At 38.6% G+C, this 26,240-nt stretch overlaps 2 protein-coding genes across 2 annotated transcripts in view; one reads left to right on the forward strand and one right to left on the reverse strand.

The window, feature by feature from the left end:
* The window catches only part of exoc4 (exocyst complex component 4), a 119,700-nt gene that overhangs the window by 22,323 nt on the left and 71,137 nt on the right, over positions 1 to 26,240 (forward strand). The window contains exons 9-11 of the mRNA XM_028043850.1: positions 2,872 to 3,017; positions 4,162 to 4,250; positions 22,984 to 23,080. Coding sequence (XP_027899651.1) covers positions 2,872 to 3,017; positions 4,162 to 4,250; positions 22,984 to 23,080 — 332 coding nt within the window. The remainder of the gene's footprint in view (positions 1 to 2,871; positions 3,018 to 4,161; positions 4,251 to 22,983; positions 23,081 to 26,240) is intronic.
* On the reverse strand, positions 13,588 to 15,754 carry LOC114160923 (piggyBac transposable element-derived protein 4-like). The gene is made up of 2 exons (XM_028043852.1): positions 15,508 to 15,754; positions 13,588 to 15,415 (listed from the first exon to the last, which is right to left on the reverse strand). Exons 1-2 carry the CDS (start codon positions 15,668 to 15,670, stop codon positions 13,893 to 13,895), a joined length of 1,686 nt encoding a protein of 561 aa, XP_027899653.1. The 5' UTR covers positions 15,671 to 15,754; the 3' UTR covers positions 13,588 to 13,892.

Genomic DNA, 26,240 nt, shown 5'->3' on the forward strand with positions numbered 1-26,240 from the left:
ATCAGATCTAATTAATAGAAGCAAGGATACTTATCAGGATACAACTAAATTAGAAGCAGATGCAATATGCTTTTTGTTTTCACTGATTCTCACCATTAGCTATTCTAACAGGACAGAAACTTAGAAAGCTTGTTAAATTCTGGGTGTAAAGCGAAGAATAGAGTTCAAAGATTACAGTTGTGTAATGTTTGTGAATCCTCATTTCAAGGTCTTCAGTGCTTGTGCTGCTTGCGTAAGACCTTATCAAAGCTCCAGGGGTTTAACTAAATTAGAACAGGCACCCATTTGGAACTGGGCTCTGGGACCAATTACTAATTATCAATGTGGACAATTGAATTTGTTTACTTGTGTGTGTATGCGTGTGTAGTTGTGCGTTTGTATTATGTTCTTGTAGTCACTGAAGCAACTCTTTGTTTTGGTAACCACAATCACGTTGCTGATCTTGTCTTTATCTTTTGTTTCTGAATTTCTTATCTTTTTATGCATTCTCATTCAACCCCAGCTTTAGACTTTAGATAATAGCATTTATATCCAGGTTCACCATTGTGTTCAATCAGTTTAAGTTCTGTACCTCCCAATTTTTTTTACTTTTTCTTTAATAATATTAACTTTGAAATCTTTAAAAGGTGAATGTTAGAATTAGTCACAGAAACTGTTTCCACATTCATTGTTTCTGTTTAGTGTACAAGGCATCAGTCAGGAGAAGGGTTGAAGAATATTTCTGCAATTGTGTATTTTACCATGGTACACAGATAATACTATCATCAAGAAATGTGGAAAAATATGGGACTAAACTGGCATTAAAAATTTTTGTTTCCCAACAATTGATGAGAAAGCAAAATGAAGACAAGGTGGGCTCCAACAAATACTGATTGTCTTCAATATGTGACAGCAATCAAGATAGATGTTCTTTTCTTCAAACACAAATAACATCAAAACAGCATGTTTTTGTTTAATAATTGCAGCATATTAAAATGTGTTAAGCCCATATCTTCCTTTTAGGCTTAAAGGCAACTTGTAGCTGGAACTTTGTAACCAGATCAATTTGTAATTGAAGAGTTTATTTTGGTTCTATAGAATATAACTGTGGCCGGATTTGATTATTAAAGAGAAATAACAAAGAGTCTCAAAGGTGTTGGTTCATTTATACCAACATGATCTCTATAGTAAGTTTTGGTTAAAACAATTTTTCCATAAAACAATTATTTTCCCATCATTATCTCTCTGTCTCTAATTCCCTCCATCATTTTTATCATCTGCCTCCCATCACTCTCTGTGTCCTAACGGTCCAGTTAATTGCCTGCAAAGTTCACTCTGACTCTGGGCTAATGCAATTTAAGAGGGGTCGGAGCCCCTTCATCAGCCCAGCAATGGCATTTCATTAAGTCCGCTTGGGTGTTAGCTTGCAAGCAAGTAGGGGGGGGGGAGTTTCACTCTGTCAGCTCATCATTAGTAATTAATACACTGATGGGATTAGCTGCAGCACAGGGCCAGTGGCAAGTGGTCACCACATTGCTGCAAGTTTTGGGTCGACAAGTGTGATATGACGTCAAGCTCGGCTGTTGTGATTGGGGAACTGTGTTGGGGAGTGATTAATTGGTAAAAGATTGTGGATTAACACATGTTGTTAAATTTGTAAACACTTGCAAAGAGCCCAGACTGATTTGATTGAAACAAGATCTCTTAAAAGTTTCTAAAGTTGACTTGATAGTTTTAACCCTCCTTTAAAAGATCTTTTTTATTAGCTTATCAGAAGCTCTGAAAGAAAACTGCTTGCATTACATAGTTCACTTTATATGGTTGCTTCTTTGTGTTGGATCAGATATCAACCCTAGGCTTTCCCATGCATGACAGGGAATGCTCTGCACAGCGTTAATTACATCATTATGGTCGGGATGGATCTCCATCTGCTCAGCCATTACTCCTGTCCCATTCTGGGCTGACCCACACTGCGCTTTCAGAATTAGACACACACAGGCTAAATGGCCCTGATAAATTATGAAGCTATTAGATATGGGAGGCTATTTTGGAACATATGCATTCGCAGTGAGAGGAATGAGGGGTGGGCGAGAGAGAGGCAAATACGAACCGAGGGAAGACAGAGCAAGAAACCGGGGGGGAAAAAATAGAAATGTGAGAAATGATAGTTGAAGCTCAAAGAGACTTTGAAAAATGAGAGCAAATGAAAGAAACGGAGGGAATGTACAGATAGAATGATAGAGGAAGTGAACTTTTTTTGGATCTGGACAGAATTTTGATGTGCTTATTTCAGACTATTGTTAAAAGTTGATAAGATTTTTATGAAGCATGATCAGAAGCTGATGGATTTTAGCATTGATCATGCAGACAGATCAGGGGACTGAAATGGGAAAAAAAGACTGTTCCTGTCATGTCTGCAGACTATCTTAGGGTTGAGATCTTTTTAAAGGTATGTAATAGGATTGAGACATAATATGTCAAGGGATTAATATTTTTCTTAAGGTTTTCTTTTTGTCATTAAATATGATTTTCCATTAAACCAATAGCATCAGTTAGGCTGCATCTCTAATAGATCAGAAGCCACACCTGTTTTTGACTCTAGATATAAATACAGAAATATATGTCAAAAGCTAAAGTTCTTGAAATACTTGACATACTTAAAAGGCTAAAAAAAACAAACTGATTTGTTGGACTTTACTTAAGCAAAAAGTTGTCAGAAGTTTTGTGGTTATCCAAATTACTTTATTTCTTTAATTTTTGTCAGAAGCACAAGAGCTTATGTCACATAGCTGAAGGACAGTTCCTGTTTCTCTCAAACATAACACAAGCAAAACACGAAATGTCTTCATGCCTTTATTTTACCTTTAACAGAACACACTCTTTGCATTTAAGGTTCTGCTGATGGAGTATCTGGATGTGAAGAACAGCCGCAGTTCCACTGAGCAGTCGGCTCAGCTCTCCTATGCCAGCACCGGCAGTGAGTTTGCTGCCTTCTTCGCCAAGAAAAAACCCCAGCGTGCCAAACAGTCACTGTTCAAGTAAGAATCCCTTTCTTGGCTTGAAAGACCATATAGGTTTTTACATGTAACGATATGGTCAAATATTTAAAGTCATCCTGGGCATGAATGTCAAAATCTCACTGTGTGCACAAGGTCAAGGTCAACTTTATTGAGATTCTGCCTCTTTTTTTTAAAAAACAGGAATTGAAAGATCATTCTTTTTCAGCCCCAATATACTCTAGATATAGTACACAGAATAATATTAGTTATCTATCTGTGCATGAGAAGCAGTGTCCATCCATTGATCAATGACATAGCAGAAAGGATGATGACTGATACCTCGGATGTTTTGAGCCTAAATCAAGAAATCTTTAAGGTCATGTCGTCATGACCTTTTGTAGACAACAGAGTGCAACTGTTTTAGGTTGTAGGTTAGCTGGGAATAAGCCTGATTAGGTTGACACTTTCAAATTGACCTTTTACATACCATTATTTTGTTGTTTTGTTAAAGCTATTGTTATTACTAATCAAACCAAAAGTATCTGTGCAAATAATATATCGATGTTAAGCTTTAATATTGTTTTGACCTTTAATAAATCAAGAGGTCCTTTGAGATTACTCTTGCTTTTTTAAAGCAAGAAGGTGGTTAAGAGGGCACATTGTTACAACATAATACTTAGCATCGAAATGCATAATAAAAACAAAACAAGTTAGTGTCAACATATTGCAGGTGCAAGGGACAGTTTAAGAATATCAGTATAATTCTAATGTCACATAAATCCATAAATTTGCTTTAAATTTACCCAGAGAGAGAAAAGCTTTACTATACTCTGACGAGTCTTTCATTACCAACATGCACAATGACAAAACAAGGCTTTATATAGTTTAGGAAAGTTCTGAGTTAAAGAGAAGTCAACTTGACAACTGCATATTATAGTGGGTATTTAAGTGTAACGTCTGTTCTCATGAGGGTTAGGGATCACTGCTAAGTAGCTAAAATATCTTTGATATCAAATAAATATTATTTCCAGTTAAATTTTATAATGTGGCATAACTGTTAATCTTTTAAATGAGTAGATTTGTGTCAACAAATTGATGAATATCAGCCCTGAAATTCTTTGCAATTTCTCTCAACCTTAAGTTACTTTCCTAATTATTACTGAATCCTTTGTTTTATTTGCAGGTTTGAGTCATCGTCCCATGCAATCAGCATGAGTGCCTACCTGAGAGAACAAAGACGAGAACTTTACAGCAAAAGCGGAGAATTACAAGGTGAGGAGGGGGACTGGTAGATGAACTGAGGAGTGCACGATGAAGTTGCAGAGTTTAATACTTGACAGCAAGATAAAGATGTGGGGAAGTAATCTAAATGGAATAAGTTGACTGTGGAAACATTGGTGATAAGAGAGAAGATAAAAGGACAGCAGAGGTGAATCTCAGATTGTAAAATGGTAAGATTTCTGTGTATAGTGCACTGGAAGAACTGAGTAGTTAAAAGTGGTGGGGTTTGGTCACAGTTTGTAAAGGTGGAGGGATTCACTCAGATGCTGATTGAGGTGAAGAGTTGGAATTGGAAGTATGAAAGAGGAGGGAGTAATGGTGCTCAGAGAGAGAAAGGGCATGTCACAGTTCGAGGAGTTGCACTTAGGAACAAAAAAAAAAAAAGAAAGGCAGACAACAGGAGAGTGGAGCGCCAAGCCGCGATAGAGAAAGAGATTGACGAGATGCAGAGAACAGGGTGACTTTGCAGAATCCGCCTACAGGGAGAAGCCCTTAAAAAGCTCTCGCTCACACATTCACACGCACAAAATAGCTCAGTAAGTGAGCTACACAGCTGGACCCCGGAGAGCCTGAATGGTGCTGCTGCCCGAACCTCCTCTGTTTTTTCTCTTCTCTGGCTCTCTGTGCATCTGCCTGTGACCTTGAGGTTTCAATCAGCGATGCCTGATGGCGATGTTTGCTGTCTGCTGCCTTACTTTTTTTCTTATCCAATTCCTTGTTGATGGGTAAAAAAATGATCTGCACAAATACAGCGCCGTAAAAATGTATTTAGCCCACTACAGATTTTCTCACATTGCAGAGTTTTTCAAGCATGAACAACTTATTTAAGATTAACTAAATTAGATTTAAGGCTATGCTTTAACTACACCACTCCGAAACCATCATTGTATTGACTTTTACGTGTGCCATTCAGAGGTTGACTTGGTGCTTTGCTTCAACGTTCATTCATTTTACCATCACAAATGTATTGTCAGAGATTCTTGTTTTAAGATTTTTTATTTTGTGAGCATCAAAATTTATAGTTTTGTCAAATATGGTAAGTTGTCCAGGTCTCGAAGTAGCAAAGCAACCCCAGACCATCATACTACCACCACTTTTGTTTGATCATTGATATACTATTTTAGTTTTAGGCAGGATTTTTGTGGACTGACCCCTTTGAAAATGTTTTTGTCTCATTGGTTCATAATTTTTTCCCCCAAACTATATAACATATAGACTCTGATTGGTATGAATAGGTTTTTTTTGCTTTAATGAATTCAATTATTGTAAACTTCTGTATTGTGTTCAGTCATGCTATCTATGTTCACCATTATGCTTTGTTTGATGTTCTAAAGTGTGACAACAAAGGAAACCAGAACAAAGTTCTAAAGGAACAAATACCTTTTCACCAAAGTGTAAGCTGCATTATTAGCTAATCGCACATACAGTCACGGTAAACATTGCAATCCTTCCTTTATTTCCTTCTGTAACAGGAAAAGTGGCAAGGATGTAAATATAAACTAGAAGAGCAGCATTGATGAACTGTGGATAAAAGAAAACTCTAAATAGTTTCCACATAAAGCCTCATTTTTTCTCCTTCCATCTGTCAGCGCCTAAGAAAGAAGGTAGAAAACTAAATTTTTTTTGACTGACTGAATGCCTCGGAGCGCTTATAAGAAGATGAGATTCCTCTTGGCTTTCATTTCACCTGTCACAATGTGTAGCACCGTCTGTGAGCCCGAGCCTCGGCCTGAATGGCTGAGAAGAGATTGAAAGAGTAAGAAATCATTTAGAAAGTGAAATAAGTCGACTGTGATGGAGGGAGTGGAGAGATGAATGGGGGAGGGAGGGAGCAGGAGGAAGGTTAAAAGTCATTGTTTTCATCAGGGTCCAGTGAAGAAGCCATTAAGAGACTTCAGAGGGAAGAAATTAAAAAAATATGTATTGAGACTTTGTGGAAAGGGACTTTTTCCTCCTTTTAAATTAAACTTAGTGGGCAGGGAGGGAGAGGAAAAGAGTTAGAAAATAGAGATTGAGTTGATGAATACTTTCGGCTTTGGGATTACTCTACACTTAAAGATTAGTCATGTGTGTCTCCTGCCTGGTGTTTCCTAAAGTCGTTTCTTTTTCCTCCAGTGGTCTACTTCACCTCACTGCAGTTATTAACTCCAACACCAAGAAACTTAGCCTTGAAGGCTTTTTGCCACTGCTCCTGTACTTTTTCTCCACCTACATCCACTTATGCCCTAATATTAAATGCATAAAAACAGTGACTAACATAGTAGACCGCAAAATTATTTAGATTGAGCACCACTTACTTTTATGTTGGGCAAAAATGTGAAACTCTTCAATAGAACAGCATGCCACCAGCAGATTTATTCACACACTTTAAACTTGTTTACATTTAGGTTACAAATCCAAACTTTAATATATTTTGGGGGTTTATGCTACAGACCAACAAAAGTGAATAATTGCAAAGTGAAATGTACATTTCAAAGATGTGATGTGTGTGTGCGTGTGCCTCAAACCTAGATTTGTGAGTTAAAAGCACTCGCTCAAATCCAGGGTTTATATAAACTCAACTCAACTGAAACGTAAGCTTAACAAGACAGACTGTCTGATGAGAACTGTTAAAGCCATAAGATCTTGTCATGCCACTGCTAGACTGTAAAAGCAGTGACAACGGTTTGAAAATGACCTTATTTTCATAGACCAAATTTCAAGCTGAAATAAAAAAAACAAACTTTTTTGTTGAAGCAATGGTTCATAACTACTTGGGAAACCCTCTACAAATGACAGCTTTAATATACTAAAGTAGTAAACTGCGCCTGTAGCTGTTCTCTATAGGCATGAACTCCTTTTACCACATAGTTACTTCTATACATCTATGGTTTTATCTCAGTGTGGATTATAAAACTAAATTGTAATCTTCTTGCAATATCAGGGGTTTGTGATGTCAGGAGTTTGCTATATTGCAATTGCAAAAAACTGCTCAAAGGCAAAATTTAGTTGAATATTATATTTCAAGCATTAGCCTTACAAGTTGTGCATGCTGAATTATGTTTTGCCTGTAGGAGTGATTTTTACTGCCTTCAATGGCAACACTAGGCTATATATTTTCAGTGGTGGACATTCTGAAGTCGACAAAGATGAAGGTAAAGAAAGAAAACAGCTCGAGAAATGAGGGCTCATTGTAAACTACTGTATATTGTTATTGAAATATTCAACAATAGTAAAGCAATTAACTTTTCTTTCTGAGATAATATTATTTCATATAGAAAAACTAATTGCTTTGTATGTCAAACAGTTTCAATGACTGCACAATGTCAAAAAGTGAAGTAGAAAAGATGCATCTCAGAGTGTGGTTGCTGCTAAAATTGTTCACCAATGATTGCCTTTCCCCTTGCAGAAGTTGCCACAGTTTCTGTAACTAAGAAACAAAGCAGTTGTATTAATATAGTCATGTTATGTTTTTGCATTCTCACAACTCCAATGGCTTTGAAATTAATCTGTAATGTATGTAATTCATTTCTCCTGGGTGTTGTAGGGGCCTCCCATCTATCATTTTTACACACACATAAAGCTGCACAAGCCCTCATTCACATGCTCCAAATACACATACAAACGCACAAGGAGACTTAATTGCACTCCTCATTGTGTATGCTTCAATTAGTCCAGTGCTTCATCTGAGGACTTCATTACAGCTCCATATGTGGCCACATCTGGAATTTGTGATCTGAATGTATGTATTGAAGCTGCAAGCCGGAGAGTTGGCGTGTGTGTGTGTGTTGGCGTTGCATACACCCGCTCCCATGGCTGTCTGTGTGTAAATGAATGTGTATATACTGTGTTGGATGTGCATGCGTGTCCTTTGCAGAGTGCAGATCCAGATTCAATCACAATCTCCATGAATAAATGATGAAAATAACACATTTTCCCATCTATAGACGTGTTACCATTCCCCTATCTTCCTCTGCATGTCCCTGCTGCCTCCATACTTTTAGATGTTTGGTCTCTCCTTTTTCATTGCCTTTCTGCTGTGTGTAGGCCTCAGCGGTCATCTGGGAGGTGAAGTGTGAATGTATCCTAATAACTGCTGCAGTCTTACAGTGCCCTGTAATGCATTTATTGCCTTTTTTATATTTTATTCCTCTTTGTATCCTGAACCTTCATTGTGTTTTGTACAATATTGCCTTGCCCCAGGGCACGTTTGAAGTGACAACCCCTCCCCTTTTGATAGCAGCCCGCAGTCCGCCTGTCATTGCACGTTTGCACATAAACAAACATGCACATATTGGACTTACAAATTTTTCCAGCAAGCGTGTGCACAAAAGTCGTATTCCCAATGCTCCCAGCTTTCATTCCCTCTTCACTTCCAAGACGTATTCATAATCAGTTTGGTTCAAAATCTATTTCACACATTCCCTGTTTTCCCTTTTGATATTCAAATTGACTTGTTCCCAGCGAGTCTGGCAAAGAGAACAGTCTGGCTGGGTCTCCCTGAGCAAGCAATCTAGTTACAAACAGCTCTCTTTCTAGTCATCCTTTAATACCTAATAGTAGGTCTTGTTGCAGAAAAAAAGCCTGTCCTGTATTAGGGACTTCTTGTTTATGTATAATAGCCCCATATCCCCATGACAGAACACTGAGCATTGAGAAAGGGAGGGGGAGAAGAGAGATGAGACCAGAAGTGGCGTTCGTTGTCAAGCTGATTTGTACAGCCCAATTGAGGACAGTGGGAGATGAGGTGCAAATGGAAAAGTGTCTAGTGGGAGATACAGGGGTGGAGGTGATAGTGAGCAGGATATTACAGGTGAGGCCGGCAGATGTTAAAAGGCATGTGCTCGCATAGGTGTGCATGTTCGCGTTTGGAAGGTGTAGTACCAGACACGATGTTTCTTCCAAGTGATGTGTGATGCTACACCGTTGGGGACTGGGATTGCTCGGTAGGGAAAGTAATGCGAGCTTGGCCCTTTCATTGTCTCAGCAGATACTTGTGTCACTCATTCTGAAGTGAATAAACATGACACCTTTAAAGATTACGCTGTTATTTTATGGATGCACTTCAATTACCTTTCATTAATTCTTGATCCGGATTCAATAGGCTGTCTTGTCAGCTATGTCTTTTCCTGTAACTTTTTTTTTTCATACTTGTAAGCAGATTTCAAGGATAATCATTGATCCCTCATCTTTTGGAGGGATCAATACTTGACTTCCATTGACCTTGCGATTATAATTCATTATATTCATAAATGCATTAGATAGAACTGAAAATTGTCGGCAGGAAAAGTCAATGGTTATTACAGGATTATGATGCTAGAATGTCAAGGAAGTCTGCTTTGCTACTATTGATGCTCCCCTTGGCTCTCATTATTTTCTCCTCTTGTATAATTTCCGCTGTGTATAATAAATATAAGTAGCGATGGGTGTTTGGCTGCTGACTTAGAAAAGATGAGATTGCAACATTATTGTAGGATACTAGGATGAACAAACATTTTTCCTAAGCTTGCGGAAAGCATTCATTGTTGCGCGTTAATGATTTAATAGACAGAAATGATTAAGCTTTGGTAATTTTATATTTTAAACTAAAACTGGAGTTTGCAAGAAATAAACAGTTAAGTATATTTTTGTGGTTGTAATTGACCTCTTCAAAAGGAAAGACCACAAAATCCTTTTTTCTGTCTTGGCAGAATCATATCAAATTTCAGTATGAGATTTTTTTTCATTTGACAGTACCATTCATTTCTTGTGGATCATTAGCAATTAAGATGACACATCAGTAGTTGTTGTGGGGTTTCTGATCAAAGGTTTTTCACATGCATGCATGAAATTAGTCAATATGCTACCAGAACATCTGAAGAAACATGATGTCTATTCAGTCTTTAATGCCTTTTTGTTTTGTATTTTCTGACTTCAACTGAAGCATAACTAGGTGAATATGTAAGATGCAAAGTACATATTTTTCCTGGCTCTCCATTACTCAGAATAGTAACTGCAGATCTTTGTGTTGTGAAAAAAGACACACACACACAATACAGCATGTCTTATCTAGCAGCAGTTATTCTGTTTGTTCTGGCTCATCATGTTCAATTTGGCTGTAAATAGATGTAATAAGATAATGCTTAAAACAATATCAGAGATGCGTGCACACAAATGCACACATTGTTAAATCATCATGTGCTGTGGGCGCAGTTATTCAATTATAGTTGTTTTGTTGCTGAAATTCGAGCGGCGCTTGGGAAAAGTATGGAAAATTAACTTTTAACAACAGTGTTGGTTTCTGATTGTAGAATAACTCATCAAACATGCTGTATTTTTTTAGTGAGATAAAGCAAGAGGATGGAAATTATTTTAGAGATTTAAATAACCAGCCCCCAGATATTTACTGAACTGGAGGCATTGATTAAACTGATGGAATTGTTTGGTCTGTAACCTAAAAATTAGAAATTAGTTTTTTGTTTTCCAGCACCTCAAAATCCCCCAAATTAAATTTGCTCTTTGGCTTGTGCTTTGGAAGCCACAATTTCATAAACCTGAGGGGTTTGGTATTGGTATCAGTATCATTAAGATGGCTGTTACAGCAGTTTTGTTTCCATTTTGTTAAGGTTGTATGGCACTAGTGGCCTTTATTCAACAGTAGCTGAACAAGAGAAGGACAGAGACAGAAGAGGAAGAGATGCAGTAAATGGCCTGGAGCTGGGAATCAAGGGCTCTAGCCTCTCCCCATGGTGTGCCTGCTCTATCGATGAGCCATGTGGCACCCCTTTTTGTTTGATAGCTTTTGCTAATTTTTTTAAAAAAATTTTGAGACACGTAAAACCATAAGTTGTTTTAGGTCATGATTCTTTCACTTTACATCTAACAGCTGTGACATCTACTAGAGTAAGATCCTAAACAGGAGCAATGGTGTGAATGGTTGAACATTCACACCATTCACATGGTTGTCCTTTAAAAAAACAAAAGAAAAGTTCCCAAAGATGGATAAAGTGCTGTAATTCTGAACAAAAAGGACCTTGAATAACATTTAGGTCATCCAAGGTTAGACACAATAGTTAATATACTACAACCATTATGAAATGTTTTGGTTTAAGCACAAGAAATATTTGTGATATTGAAATAGTTCAATAAATCATAATTATACAAACTCTGGATTGTTGTTTGATGTTGATGGTCAAATATTGCAAAGCCGATACTGTAATGACAGATGGTTCTGACTTTAGATAAGGTCAAAAACTTTCTAAATCTTAGAAAAATATCAGAGTAGCAAGAGTTACCAATGAAGGTTTAAAACATGTCAGTAGTGGTAACTTAAAGTTCAGCACCTACTAGAAAGGGATCTTGTTATCTTGTTAGTAGAGTCAGAGGCATCATACACACACACACACACGCACACACGCCATCACTCATCTCAAGTATAGGCAGACTGTCCAGATGGAGCAGCAGCAGATGTGGAGCTTTGTATTGAAAACTTGTTGAAGATTTCTTATTCAGCTGAAGTGTCTGCAGTTTGCGTCTCAACTTTGGTTGAAATTGCACTGACATAATCATTCATTCATCTGCTTCCTTAAATGGTGAAAGCACACAAACAAGCAAAGTAGAAAAGTGCCGGTTTGGCACAGCATGAGGTAGGGACACACACAGATACCAAAATCATTACATGAATCAATTTAGTATTCATTTCATCTGAGTATTTCAGTAGATGAATCAGAAACTCATTGCTATGTGGTTTGTAGAAACTAAAAAACATGCAGAAGTGTGCTAATTATAGAAAGTTTGGACTATTTAACTGATCAAGTATATTAAAATTTCTCTTTTATTAGATTTGTATGGTGTTGAAATCATCTAGGACTAACTGGAGGAACTCACATTGCTACATGTCGATAGGATAAAGTGGTATTACCTTAATCTTTGTTGCAAACAAACGTCAGCCATCTATCGAAGAATATGTGTCACATTTTCTATCTTATGTCTTCTATCTTATGTTCCCCAAATGTGGACTGGGGGAAAAAGTCAACATTTGTCAAAATCTGAATTGGAGGGTTGGATCTAAGTAATAATAATAATAAAAATACCTTATGACTTTGATCAATTTTGTTCTTTTTAGAAATAATTATTAATCAAAGCTCCATTACATGTACAGACTTAACCACACTAGGACTACCAAAGATTCCCAAAATGGGAATCTTCGTCCAGGTACCAGAGAGGGGCCAGTTTGGCCCTCCGAGAGAGGGTGTGAAGAGGCGCCTTTGTTATGTAAATAAGGCCATTACTGACGCACCACAAGAGGGGGGCAAAGCTGAACTCTGCATTCCAAAAGAAGGGTCATTGAACACTTCAGGCTCAGGACAATGTTTGAGGTTCCAATGTTGTGAGTAAAATAAAATACAGTATAAAATATGAATATAAATCTAAATATAAAATATAAAGTGCAGGACTGACAGTAAAATAGAAGTCCACCCGTCTCTCCTGCACCCCAATGCATGCCTGATAAAGCACATGTGCATTCAGTGCTGCCATGTCAATCATGTTTGCCAGGTTTGCTGACCAGCTGTCACATAGTGATGGAACCTTAGTCACCCCCCGCAAGATTATGACTGAAATAAATGCCATTAGTTCTTGTGAACTAAATAGGTGAAGCAGTCACCTATTTATCCTCCACAGCACAAAAGGCTGCATGCAAATTTGCATGTGCAAAGTCTCCCAGATTTCTTTTGCTTACACTTTTTGCATGATTTTTTTGAGGTGGATCAACACAATTAATTTGGTTAGTTTATTTCTAAACTGTCATTTTATACCCTCTTAGCTTTATTTCAAAGAGAAACATTACTAATTTCTTTTAGAAAAACCTTTGCATACTTTTTGAAACAGATTGTATGTTTTGCAAACTCTATGTACATTTGGCAAAATGACCTGGATAATGCAGCACAACATCATGGATCAGCTGCAAAAAGTCACATCTCTCCAAAAACACTTCATGTATGCTTCAAAACTAAACTGACTAGTCGTAGGTATCATAGATACCCACCCCCAACATGGACTATTCACATCCCTACCTTCTGGCCTGACGGTCAACGACCACATGTACAATAGAACAATAGAAGAATAGAAGAATGGATGAATGGAGGCTAATTTGAGCCATCAGAGTCGTCAGTTTGGACAGGGTCTTGTGGCCCTGTTTCAGCCAGTCTGGGGAGAAATCGAAAACCTGGCCCTCTCCTAGTGCTAATCAATTTAAATTTCATGTTATTTCTTTATTTTATTTTATCTACAACTTCAAGTTGTAGATAGTCTCTATGCTGCAAAAGCGAAGTAATTTCCCTGCTTATATAATATAAAGATTATATATATGTTATATTTAGCTTAGTTTTATTTTAGCAAAAAAGCACAATGAATTATTTTTAATATTTTAAATGGAGAATTAGAAATTTTACAGACAGGTACCAGATGTATTTGTGTCTAAGTCAAGAGGTCAAGAGGCTTTTTAGTTTGCAAGAAGCAGGATGGAGAAGAGGATACAGAAGATATACAAAAAAAATATACAAAAGAACAACTGTTATTTGTTTGAATGCTTTTTATTTTTGTCATTAATAACAATAAAAAAAATACAAGAAATAAAACAATTCCGCAATTATTTGCAATAGGCACAGTGGCATTTCAGCCCTCATTCTGTGCACTGTCTGCACTGTCGGCACACATCTGGCACTGCCAGTTCATGGGCTTGCTGCATTTGCCACATGCGTATTTGAAGCAGTCAACGCATCTCCTATTTGTACTATTTTTAATGCATCGACGGTTGATTTGGCACTTCGCCCTTTTGCCTGGGCTGGGTGTGGCAGGTTGTTGGCAAAGCAGTTGCTCCTTGCACGCCTTCTTCTCACTCACATGAGAGTTAGCCAACTCTTTTGCGAGCTCCACCAGGAAGTCCACCCGTCTCTCCTGCACCCCAGTGCATGCCTGATACAGCACATGCGCATTCAGTGCTGCCATGTCAATCATGTTGTAGAACACGGCAACTGGCCACCTCTGTGTTCCTGCACGCACGCTGTACTCCCGCACCATTTTGTCCATCACATCCACACCGCACTTTGCTTTGTTATATTGTTTGATGGTGTTTGGCTTTCTTCTGGTGGTATCCTCAGTCTCAACCACGCTGTGCATGCTGCTGAGAATGTAAACAACCTTCTTCCTTTTGGGCACATACACAGTCAGCGTGGCATCAGAGGTTGAAAACACCTGAGTGGTGAATTCAGTGCGATCCTTACGTTTAGTGGATTGTGGAATTTCCCTGCGACACTTGTTGACTGTGCCGAGGATGGTGGTTTTCCGGCTACGCAGTCGTTGCGCAAGTGACAGTGATGTGAAGAAATTGTCCGTGGTTACAGTTCTGCCCTTGTCCATGAACGGTTCCATCAGCCTCATCACTACAGTATCGGACAGTCTCTCCCCGCTGGGACGACTGGGGTCCTTGCCAAGATATGGGAAGACATTGCAGATGTACTTTGATTTCAAGTCGCAAGCCACCCAAAACTTGATGCCAAACTTGTCCGGTTTTGTTGCTATGTATTGAAGGAAACAGCAGCGGGTTTTAGTGGGGAAAAGCTGTTCATCAACAGTGATGTGTCGACCAGGGCTGTAGGATGAGATGCAGTTAGCGGCAAACGATTCCCAAAGATCAGAGATTGCAGCGAATCTGTTGGTCTCCGCTCGCTCACGGCGTGTAAACATGTCATCAAAGCGTAGGTGTCGCATGATGTTTTGGAAGCGGTTTCGGGCCATAGTTGAAATGATCATTGGGTTTCCCAGGTTTGCTGACCAGCTGTCACATAGTGATGGAACCTTGGTCACCCCCCGCAAGATAATGACTGAAATAAATGCCATTAGTTCCGAGAGATCCATGAACCAATCCTGCTGCTCCTGACTTGCATGTTGGGTGGTCCACTGTTGAATGGTACGAAGCATCTCCAGAGTAATAAAACAGAGGAAGCTCTGAAGGCGACTCCCGATGCTTCGACTGGCCTTAGCGCTTGGCTCTCCATCTTTGGCGTACGGCTCAATTGGAGTGAAATGGAGATGTGTCCCCACTTGTTCCTGCCGCCACACTGTACCATCCTTCGTGGTCTCTGTCGGCTCACTCCCCGAACGAGCTCTCTTTTTTGGTAGCGGGAGAGTCTCCTCATCTGCAAGAAAAACAATTTCAAATCAACTTTTTGTTTCTTTCTAAATAACAAAATAGTCAGGAAAATAAAATAAGCAGGTTGAGAAAACTAACCTGAAGAGAGCTCAGAGTCCGAATCCGGTTGAGCGTCTAGGTCTTCTTTGTCTATGACTTCTTCATCTATATCTTCTCCTTCTGAATCCCAAGGCTTGGAATTCTGCATAAGTAATTCCAAAGCCTCTTCAGCATTCATCAGCTTCTGTGTCCTCTTCGCCATCTTGATTCTTGCAAACTAAAAAGCTGAGTGAATGTCCAGATATTTATACTCCACAGCACAAAAGGCAGCATGCAAATTTGCATGTACAAAGTCTCCCAGATCTGGGAACCACCAGAAGTAGTTATTTTCAAAATTTCTATCCTGTTCCAAGGACAATCAGCGTGAAAGTTGATGTAGTGAGTTTGGCTCTCCTCCCCCCTGCTCATCTACAGGGATGCTAATTAGACCATTCAGAGTCGTCAGTTTGGCCACATTTGGATGCTAATAACCCAGTTTGGCCCTCTCTCGGTAGCTCTAGGAAGATACCCAATCTGGCCCCTCTTGGTAGAGATAGGAATTTCTCAAAATCCTGGTAATCCTAGTGTTAACCACACTTCAAACCCCTTTGGGTGAAATCATTGACAAGGGCAAAATCTGTGATTTGTTCAGTTACACACAGTGGGAAATGTAATCTCAATCCAAAACAGACAAAGAGTTGCAAAGGACAACACAGGGAGAAAAGGAGTGGGTTATAATAGCTTACTCCGTGCAGACATTTAATCAGTAAGAAGAAACCTGGTTTATTTTCAAAGCCTGTGGCTAATTTTAATCAGCATTGGACCTGTCATAATTGCTGGCTTTGCCTGTCACCCCTGTGTTTACTTTTAATCTCATACTAGCTGATTGGAGAAGAACAAATGAAAAATGGATAGAGGAGGGGAAGACTGCTGGAAGAAGGGCATTTGGAATTTGCGGCTGTGCAGACTTTGACATCTACACTGCAACAGCTGAGCTGTTAAATACACAGGCACACCTCTGGCATACCCAGCATGCAACAGGTCCTTCCAGTAATGTAGAGGAGTGCACTGAAGCTGCCTGATTCCCTGCTGGGTCTAATCAAAGATGTGATGGCACTTAGTTTTCCGGGTGGTTGTTTCTCCCATATCTTCAAAGACATTCACCTACAACTTGTCTTTCTGCTTACTTCACTGTTATTTCAAGAACAAAAGAGTGTTGAATTGTGTTAGGATCTCCATGGCCAGTTGGGGGACAGTGGGCTCCATTGGAGGAATTAAATTTACTCGCCAAAAGCAATTTAGATAAAAGCACCACATACATTGTAAGTATTACGTTTATTACCCCTTTTATGTTCAGACATGTGGTGACCACTTTTAACACGTCTAATAGAATGTGTTTATTCGTTTTTTTATTTTATTTAAGCCATTCTGTCTTTCCTGTAAAGTTAAAACTAACTTTTGCTAACAAAGGCTGCTTTTGAGTTATCCTGATATATATTCCTGGATTAATTTAAAGAAATCTGTTAACAGCCGTGATGTACGTAAGGCACATAATTAACAGAACATACAAATAGACTCTTTCAAAGTTTTGAACCACAATTATTTGTATTTGAAGATTATCTCTGCTGAAAGCTCTAATTTCAAGAAACTGCTGTTGCTTTTGAGGAATGGAATACTATGAAATATTTATAACCTCCATCACTCTGCACAGTTTTTATTTCAAACATAAAAGCAACATGATTTTAAAGCCATATGTGAGGGTCATTTCAAAGACTCAAAGCATTGTTTTTGATCCCTCTTTCCCTTTGTCTGCCCTGCAGAGTGTAGACAGTGTCTTCAAACACCCAACCTGAAGAAATGTAGACAGTTCTTCCTTTTTTGCTACAATTCTTGATCTTAATTAATAGATATCCTCTATATATATGAGCCTTGAACAACAAGTGACATTGAACTTTGTTGTGTGATTCCATATGTCAACCTGCGTCTTACTGAATGTGTTTTTGCGCCTGATATGACTGTAAACCAAATTGACTTTTGCATTCAAGTTGTAAGGTTGTTAATCAACCTTATCCCTGCTGCTGCAAAAAATTTTACAACTTCTTTAAAATACAAATTGAACATAGAGAAGTGGAAATCATTTATTTCTACAAGCACCCAAATGCATAAGGTAACATTTGATCAGCTGGTTTCTGCAGAACTAGTACTTTTATAGTTTGTTTATCAAATTTTAGTGTTTGCAGAAGCAAATACGAGGCAGTTCTTGTCCACCTCTCCCCCAATCTGGTGTTTGCAAGTTCCTCACATTTAAATCAAAATTGTCCAAATAGTTGGGAATATATATATATATATATATATATATATATATATAGGATAATTCAATTTTCACCCTGAACAGTCTCATTTATCTGTAGCTTTTATGCTATGAAAATGAGTTTGGGTGTGATCAATTCAGGCCACATTCTCTCCGTACAAATCAGCTGCATTTAAATGTGCATGCTCACTTTCAGGCGGCTGCTTATTCACAGAACTGAGACCTGCTCAATTAATAAGATAGGATCCTGTGTCAATAATTCATGAATCTCTGGTCAATTTCAGGCATCCTCTTCCACTCAAACCTTCTACATGTCTGATTGGGGCATAATGAGAGTCTTCTATTATTAAAATTAATTTGATGGAAAGGTATTTGCTCCACCAACCTCGAGATCAAATCCACCCCACAGCTGAGAATACAATGCATAAATAAGTTATAGTATAAATAAATTCAGGTGTAAATTGAGTTATATTAATTATTGAAAGTGTCACTGTTGCACACAATGCATCTCAGGGGTTCTGATTTTTATGAATTCACATCTGTCACTGCTGGTATGACAACAGCATGAAGAGTAAATATTAATAATTTCCTGTATTGTATCTGTTCAAAGTGAAACAGTGTTGGTGGGATTAGAATATGCCAACTGGAGGGAGTATTTGCTGAACATTTTTGAGGATACGGTGAGGTCATGTAAACATTTCACACTCAAAACTGTTGTAGATGTTTGATAAAAATGCATTATGCCTCGAAAAACTATTCATACTACCTGAGCTATTTTGCATTTTGTCACATCATAACTGTGTTTGGACAACTTGCAAAACAGTGTTTTTCACAGGTATACTACACTGCACATCATCCTGAACATATTTTCCATCCACGGTGGTGGCTGCATCAGGCTGTGGAAGCCCAGTCCTAGTCAAAGTCCAGGTCTAAATACAACTGAATCTGTGGCAGGACCTTAAAATTCATGGTTACAGAGCCTCTCTATCCAATCTGAGCATTTGAGGTTTCATGTAAAGTCAAGTGGGGAAAGGTTTTAGTCTCTAGATGTACAAAGCTGGTAGATACACATCCCTAAAGTTTGCTAACTGGAATTACAGCAAGGACACTTTTTAGATTATTTGTACAAAAATTGGAAAACCGTGTAATTTTTCTACCCTGAGATTAACTTTGCTTTCCAATCAAAAACAATGTATTGAAGTTTTTGGATGTAAAACTATATGTAAATAGTTACTGTAGCAACCTTTGCAAGGCATAATTTTACTAGATGTAATAACAAAGATAAACTCACATTCTATACTTATCTGACAGCTTTTTTCCACCTAATTTTGCATTAAAAGCACTCACAGTATGAGGATCACAACCTGTCCTCTGCCTGGCATTGTGGCTTTACTCATCTCGCCCCTTATTCAGACTTTTTAATGTACACAGACACGCTCGTGGACTCGGGGGACATGGAAGACTGTTAAAGGAGGAATCACAAGTTCATCCGTTCCTCGTCTAAAACTGGGGAGGGCTGAAATTCATCACAGGATCAGACTGTTTCTCATCAAACCCAGGAAAGTGTAGCTAATGCAATTTCACTAAGTCACTGCCTGACTTGATTAGTTGTGGGCTGGGGAGTGCATGGTTAGACGCCGCAGGAGTCTCGATGGGTGTCGCTGTGTGTGGGAGTGGGTTTTAGCTTGTGTTGGTGTTGCTTTTTTTTTGACCGCGTCTCACATTCCTTATGAGTGGATTTCTGCCATTTGTGTGTATTTAAAGTCACTGACCATGTATACCATTCTTTTTGTTGCGCCTCTGTAACGCGGGGGTGTTATATTGGATTCTTGTGTGACATGTCTACTTGGGTGTATGGACAGGTGTTGCAGAAAGAGCTGTGGCCCTCGAGGGGGATTTCAGGCAGATTTGGCTACATTAGAATTTGTCACCTCTTCCTGCCCACATCTCACTTGCTTTCTCACTGAGCACCATGCCACCTCCACACGCTCCCCTCGCTAATCCTCAATCAGACTACATCTCAGGAGACACAAATGGGCACAAACACACAACCCAAGTACACAGATTGAATCACACTGGCTCCCTTGCACACTAAATCAAAGTTTAGTGGGCTGTATCGAGACAGGACTGGCTGGAGTTTGGTGGCATCCTGACCTAAAAACCGGAGCCACCCTGTCACGTCGTGGCAGCTCTGAAAAATGCCATGCATATTAAAATGCCTCTAATTAATATTCATCAGCGCCATGCCCTGTTGGCAGCTGGTCCCAGACCCGTCGGATCAATGAGGTCTCTGCCTCGCTCCTTTGTCTGACACGGATGCAGATGTTTAGAGCATGAAATTAAATTGGTCGCCGTCATTTGGGAATGCATAAACGCTAGTCTGTTCGCAGTGTGTGTTTGTGTGTCTTTTCCAGTTTCCGGTTGGCTGTGGCTCTTGGAGCAAACAAGTAACGCTATCTTCCCCCAGAGTGTGTGACATGTTGATTTTTATTCATGGCAACTTGAATGTTTGCAAGTTAGTGACGTACAAAACAAAAAGTTTCGACACCAGTGATCGGTGAGTGGGAAAGAGAAAAGCAGAGGGTATGATGAAGCAAGGAGGATGAGCGCGGTGGCGGCAGCTTTGTTTAGGAGTCTGTAATTGAGTCTTAATTGAATTGGCACTGAAGGTAGGATGAATGTATAGTGTGATGGAGAAAGGCAAAGTTTGAGTGAATTGGACCACATCGTTGTCTGCACATAGCAACAAGAAAGTGGGCTCACCGTGCAGGGAAATTTCACGGCAACAGATCAGAATCAGAAACCCTTGACTGAAGAGCAAGGGACAGGAATGAAAGCTTCTCTTGTCATTTTAATGAAAGTACGGGGCGTGTTGTCTGCCACACTTGTCAAGTAAAACTTGTTCCATTAGAAATGTATTAAGGAGCCCAGCACAGGGGACAATGCACTGATATGCATTTGAATACAAGGTTAGGTAGGCAATACTGAACAGGCTTCTCTACCGTTGGTGTCTTTGTATTAAAGCACATGAGCTTCACAAGGCCCATATTCATCAAGGAAACATGGCAATGAAACAAATGGAAACAGCAGAATGAGAAACACATGCACACAGTCAAAAGATTTTGTATTTACTTGAGTTATTTTGATCAATTTGTTTGATGTCTTCAATTATTTATGTTACAAATTAGCAAAAAAAAAACCCAAAAAACCGAATAAATCTGTAAGGAGATAATTACTTTTCCACTGCAGAAGAAGTGAAGATAAACTGTATACAGGTCTTGTATTAAAAAGTAACTGCTCCTTAACCAAACTGATTGTGCCTTCTCTACAACAACTACCACCAGTGGTTTGTATTACAGAGCAGAACTCATGGTTCTATAATTTTTCACAAATCTGTGTCACAATTGATGTCCTTTTTCTCGTGATGCCAAGAAGTTCTATTTAGTCCTCAAAATATATTTCAAAATGTGGGGAAAGATCTAGGTGTTCTTTTTAGCAAACATTAGACTGGCCTTTGTGTTCTTTTTGGTCAGCACTGGTGTCTTTTCTACTATATTGGTTCCAGCACTTAATTGGTGTTTGTGCTTACTTAGCACGAGTTCTTTGTGTTTCTATGGCAGCAGGCTGCCATTTTTTCAGTTTTTTTTCTGATCATGATGTTTTGCTTTTTCAGATTCTTTAGCCTGGTTCATGTTATCATACAGGCTTTTGTGGAAGTGATTTGTTATTTGTATGTTTCAAGTAATCAATCCAGGGTCTATCTCATCAAAATGATCTTAAATATTTGGTATATCACTGTTGTTTAGTAGCTTATCAGGGGGAACAATTACTTTTTCTGTTATCTACAGGTAGTTTGGATAGTTTTTTTTAAATTGTTTTACTCAATAAGTGAAATTATTTTATGAAAAACTATTTCTTTATATTTACTCAAACTATCTTGGTTTGATATTTACATTTCTTCTCAAAATCGAAAAACCAGACGAAAAAAAATTGAAAACCCATTGATGCATCAGTTTTTGCCCCTTTGTTCCGGTTTCTTGAGTCCAATCTTACTACGCAACGCGAATGTAATTGTCAACAATAGTAAATGGAGTATTGCTGCTCACCTTTTAGCTTTCATGCTCCTGTTCGATGAACTTATATGTAAACACGTGTGCCTGTGCTCAAGCGTGATATTCTCTGAAAACATTAGTACAAGCCCACATACACACAGACGGTCCTTTTCACTCTGTGTTCGGCCATATCGACAACAAGTGGCAATTTCTTTCTCTGTCAAATCTATTGATTACTTCTGGATGAGTGAAGGTAATGAGCTTTGGTGTCCTTTGTCTCCCCTCTGATCTCACCTTTTCCCCTGTCTGCAGTAGGCTCACCCACCCCCAGGATGTTACTTGGCAATGATTTTCTGATTAACCCTGTTGGCTGTAGGGTTCACCCACACACTGACGCAGGGGCGTGAAGGGGACTGAGCATGTAAGATGCAATTAGATCTGTGATGGAGAGCCATGTTGATTAAGTGATGTGTCTGCTTTGGGTCTACTGTACCCCCTGCAAAGATTAAATCTTTTGAATCATTATTTTTTAAACTAATGTAGGTTTGATTAAAAGTATTGATTATTGCCAGTGGTCTGAGGCTAAAACCCACTGTCTATCGCAGTTATATGTCCACAACGGCAGAAGACTAATCTCCATTAGGCTAAACATTGTGTTTAATGCGTCTAAGGTGGTTACATCCCATTTTACTGTAAAATGAGACCCACTAAACATCGCTTGTGTTTTAGTTACTCTCAACTAACATTTATTGAAGGACTAGTCACCTAACAACAGGTCTAGACCTAAGTGAACCTGTAAAAGGACCCAGATTAAATTATTTGTTTCATCCCTAGACAAACAGAAGTCTGTTTTATCTAATTGTAGTTACTTTCTAGTTCTAGTTACTCAATGTCTTCAAAGATTTACACTATAGTCCTGCACCCTGCCTTACAGAATAAAATGAGTGGATGAAGTCTTGATGTGTTTAGATATAAAAAAGTGCTAAGTATTCAGAATTGTGTATGTGTTGGGATATTTTTAAACATGTGAAACAAATAGAAGAGTCCTATCTTGCCCTACTCAGAGCAAACAAATTTTCACTGCAACTTTATTGGTGGTTTCACTGCAGTGCTAGTACTTCCTGTTGCCTGTTTTAATATTCTTAAGTAACTCCTTTGTTTCCTGTGCTTCAGGTGGTGCTGATGACAACCTGATCGAAGGTGGAGAGATGAAGTTTGTGTGTAAGCCAGGAGCGAGGAACATCACTGTGATCTTCCAGCCTCTTCTAAGGTAAATCAAAGAGCAGTTTCCTATATTTCCCACCAAAAAAAATAAATAAAGAAGAGAATCTAATTTTGTTTTTTTGTTTTTTTTAGCACAGATCCAGCAAAAATCAATAAATAAATAGAATATCTGAAAACGTTTAGGAGAGAAAACGGAGAATTTAACAGTAAAGTCTAAATGATAAAACTGTGTTCTTAACTGCAGATATTTTTAGACTGTACTCATTATTTGTACAAGTTGCCTCCTTGTGTGAAGTGTCTCTTTTGTCATGCTGGTCTGACAGAGAAGGATGGTCAAGCTACTTAAGACCTATGATGCCTGGGACATGACTCAATACCACTAAAATGTAAAACTAATGATATTACGCGGCCTCTCAGTGACCAGGTATTGATTTTAGCTGTTTTACGTTAAACAGAGTATCATACAGCAAAGATTTCAAACGATGTATGTCACGTCTGTTCTCCATACAAACCTTAAATTGGGATTGACTGCCAGTTCTGCTTTATTTTCTTTCTAGATTGTGTTCATCTGAAAACTGTCTGTTTCTGTGTTAATATTCTGTATATCTGGTAGTTTTCTGGACAGTGCCATAGTCCCAGTAGAGCAGAGTAAATCTAATACCGAAACCCTTTGATTGAATTGGCATTCAAGCAGTGATGCATTACCTTTTAGGATCCATTATAATGGGATGTTGCTTTCCTCCACAAACGGCCAAACATGCAAAGGATTTTATAGCATGCTGTATTTTTATAATGCATAAAAATGGATTTTGCTTCTCTGATTTGCTGTAGTTTGGGTGGTTAACAAAGGTTTTAATGTACCAAAGGGTGAATAAATATACTATTTAAAAGTACAAAAAAATGTATATAGTTGTATTTCTCTACTGCTAAATTGTGGAACAGGCTTCTAAATGAATTGGATCAAATTAGGCCAGCAAACAGATTGCATTTCAGTAACTATAACCATCTCGCATCTCCTTCTGCTTGAGTTATATTGACAGCTTTCGTCTAATTGATTAATAGGAATTGAACACACGTTATCTGTTTAGATTAAGAAAAAGAAGATTAAGAACCAAGTTTTTTTATGTACAATTAGGGAAACATTTAAGTCGTCATCCTGGTGAATTTAAAAATATGATCTAATACCTGATTGAGAAATCTGCTTTTTCTAAAGAAGCTTTTTAAATCCCCCGTGTCTGCTGCTTAGCAACTCAAACCTTGAACCTGTTTTTTTCTGCAGGCTTTATGTTTGAACACTGGCTGTTAAGACCACTTACTCCAATACCTTGTTGTGCCTCTAATCTTGACTTAAGCTTGAAAATGACCAAGTTCCATCTTTAGTCTTCTGGTTGAGTGATGAAAGATTTTCTTTAAAGAGTTTATGACACATGAGTGACCAGTGGCTTTCCAGTGCGTTAAAGCCATATTTTACTATTAGCAGAAAAGAAAAAGCCAAAAGCATAATGCTTCCACCTTCATGCTTATGTGTCTGGGTCTTTTTTGTTCTGAATTCAGCATTTCAATTTCTTCAGACCTAGCTGAGACACATTGTGGTCTGTTTTGACAACACCACCTTCTTTAAATGATCAATGTTCTGCGGCAAACTCAGAGGGAGCCGTTTGCTTTTACAGAAGGGACCTTCTTAATTCTAGTATTATACAATATAGTGCGTTACCAGTGCTGTGCTGGACTCTGGTCCCATGCGCCTTCAGTTCATTAAGAAGCTCCTGCTGTCTAGTTGTAGGATGATCCATCACCATGCTCATGATGATCTTTGCCCCATGAGGCAGGATTTACCATAAAGCTCCAGACTGGGTGAAATTATGGTTGTTTTATACTTTCAAAAATTCCACTAGTTTCTCACAAATGTTTTTTTTTATTATTTATTTATCACAAGGCTGCAAAGAATTGACTGCAGAAATGTTTATTTTCTTCCCCAACATATTTAGAAGTGAGTTCATAGAAGCTACCATTTTGTGTTTGTGCCTCCCCTTTTATATGGAGTGTTGGTAATGTCATGTTCCTAAAGCATTGCAAACTGCCTCCATGCCCCAATGCTTCGCACTTTTGTTTTTTCCCCCTGACATTCAGACCATATTAACATCGCTATCTTCAAGCTTTTGTCTGAATAAATGACCAAAAATAAAAGAGTGACTAGCTCCCTTCCTGCTTCTCCCGTGTTGTCTGTAATGGTTCATATCAATCAAAGCAAACTGAGCTTGAACACGAGGCTCTCTCCTTTCTTCCTCTTTCTCTCTCTTCCACCTGGGTTCTCCAGGCCTTTAGTGCCAATGGAGCGCTGTTGTTTGCAGATGATTTTCTAATGGCGAAGCTCTGGCACTCCACTGATGGATCACTGCATCTCCTGCAGCCAGTCATGCCACTCATGGCAGCATTAATGGCAAAAGCCGCTGGGGGTCGAAAGATTAGTGTCAGTGCGTGGAAGATAAAACATTCTAGTCTTAATGTTTGATTGCAAATGTTTATAGAGGCTGTGTTAAGTTCTCGATCCTAAAATTGAGTGATGTCACACTTTTTATTTTTATATGTTCACAAGTCTCTTTTGCCTTCCTAATATAGAAGATGCTTGCAGGTTTATATATTCCACCTTTGGACGGTCTCAGGCTCCCTTGGAAACACCTTGAGGTGGTGAGGGACATCTGGGTTGCTTTGATCAGCCCTCTGCTATCACCTCCTCCCTCTGGCTGAATGCCGGAACATGGATTCATTTTAGAGAAAGGAGCTGGAGTGGACTTTTAAGATTGATCAGTGTTTGAAGCTGCTTTCTTTTTGCTGCAATTACTGTTACTGTGTTTCTATATGGTTGTCTGAAATAACTATACTTTGAATACATTGTGTAATCAACCAGACATCAGAACTGCGCATTTTTCGGCAGACCAAATACCAGAAATTCTGATTATTTTCACCCAATCCACAACATCCATCAAAAGTACGAAATTACACCATTTTTGATGGATCACAAGTATCCACCAACAGCACGATGCACTTTCGTTTCAAACTGTACTACATTATTTACTTTAAATAGAAAAAAAAATCTGAATCTATTGTAATGGAAATCAGCAGGGGAGATCTATAAGAAAACCATACAGACATATTAGCCAGGAAAAGCCTGATCGGTGCCTCTCCAGTTCACTGCTCTGTCTATA

Source organism: Xiphophorus couchianus, chromosome 17 (assembly GCF_001444195.1).
Source record: "Xiphophorus couchianus chromosome 17, X_couchianus-1.0, whole genome shotgun sequence".
Lineage (NCBI taxonomy): Eukaryota > Metazoa > Chordata > Actinopteri > Cyprinodontiformes > Poeciliidae > Xiphophorus > Xiphophorus couchianus.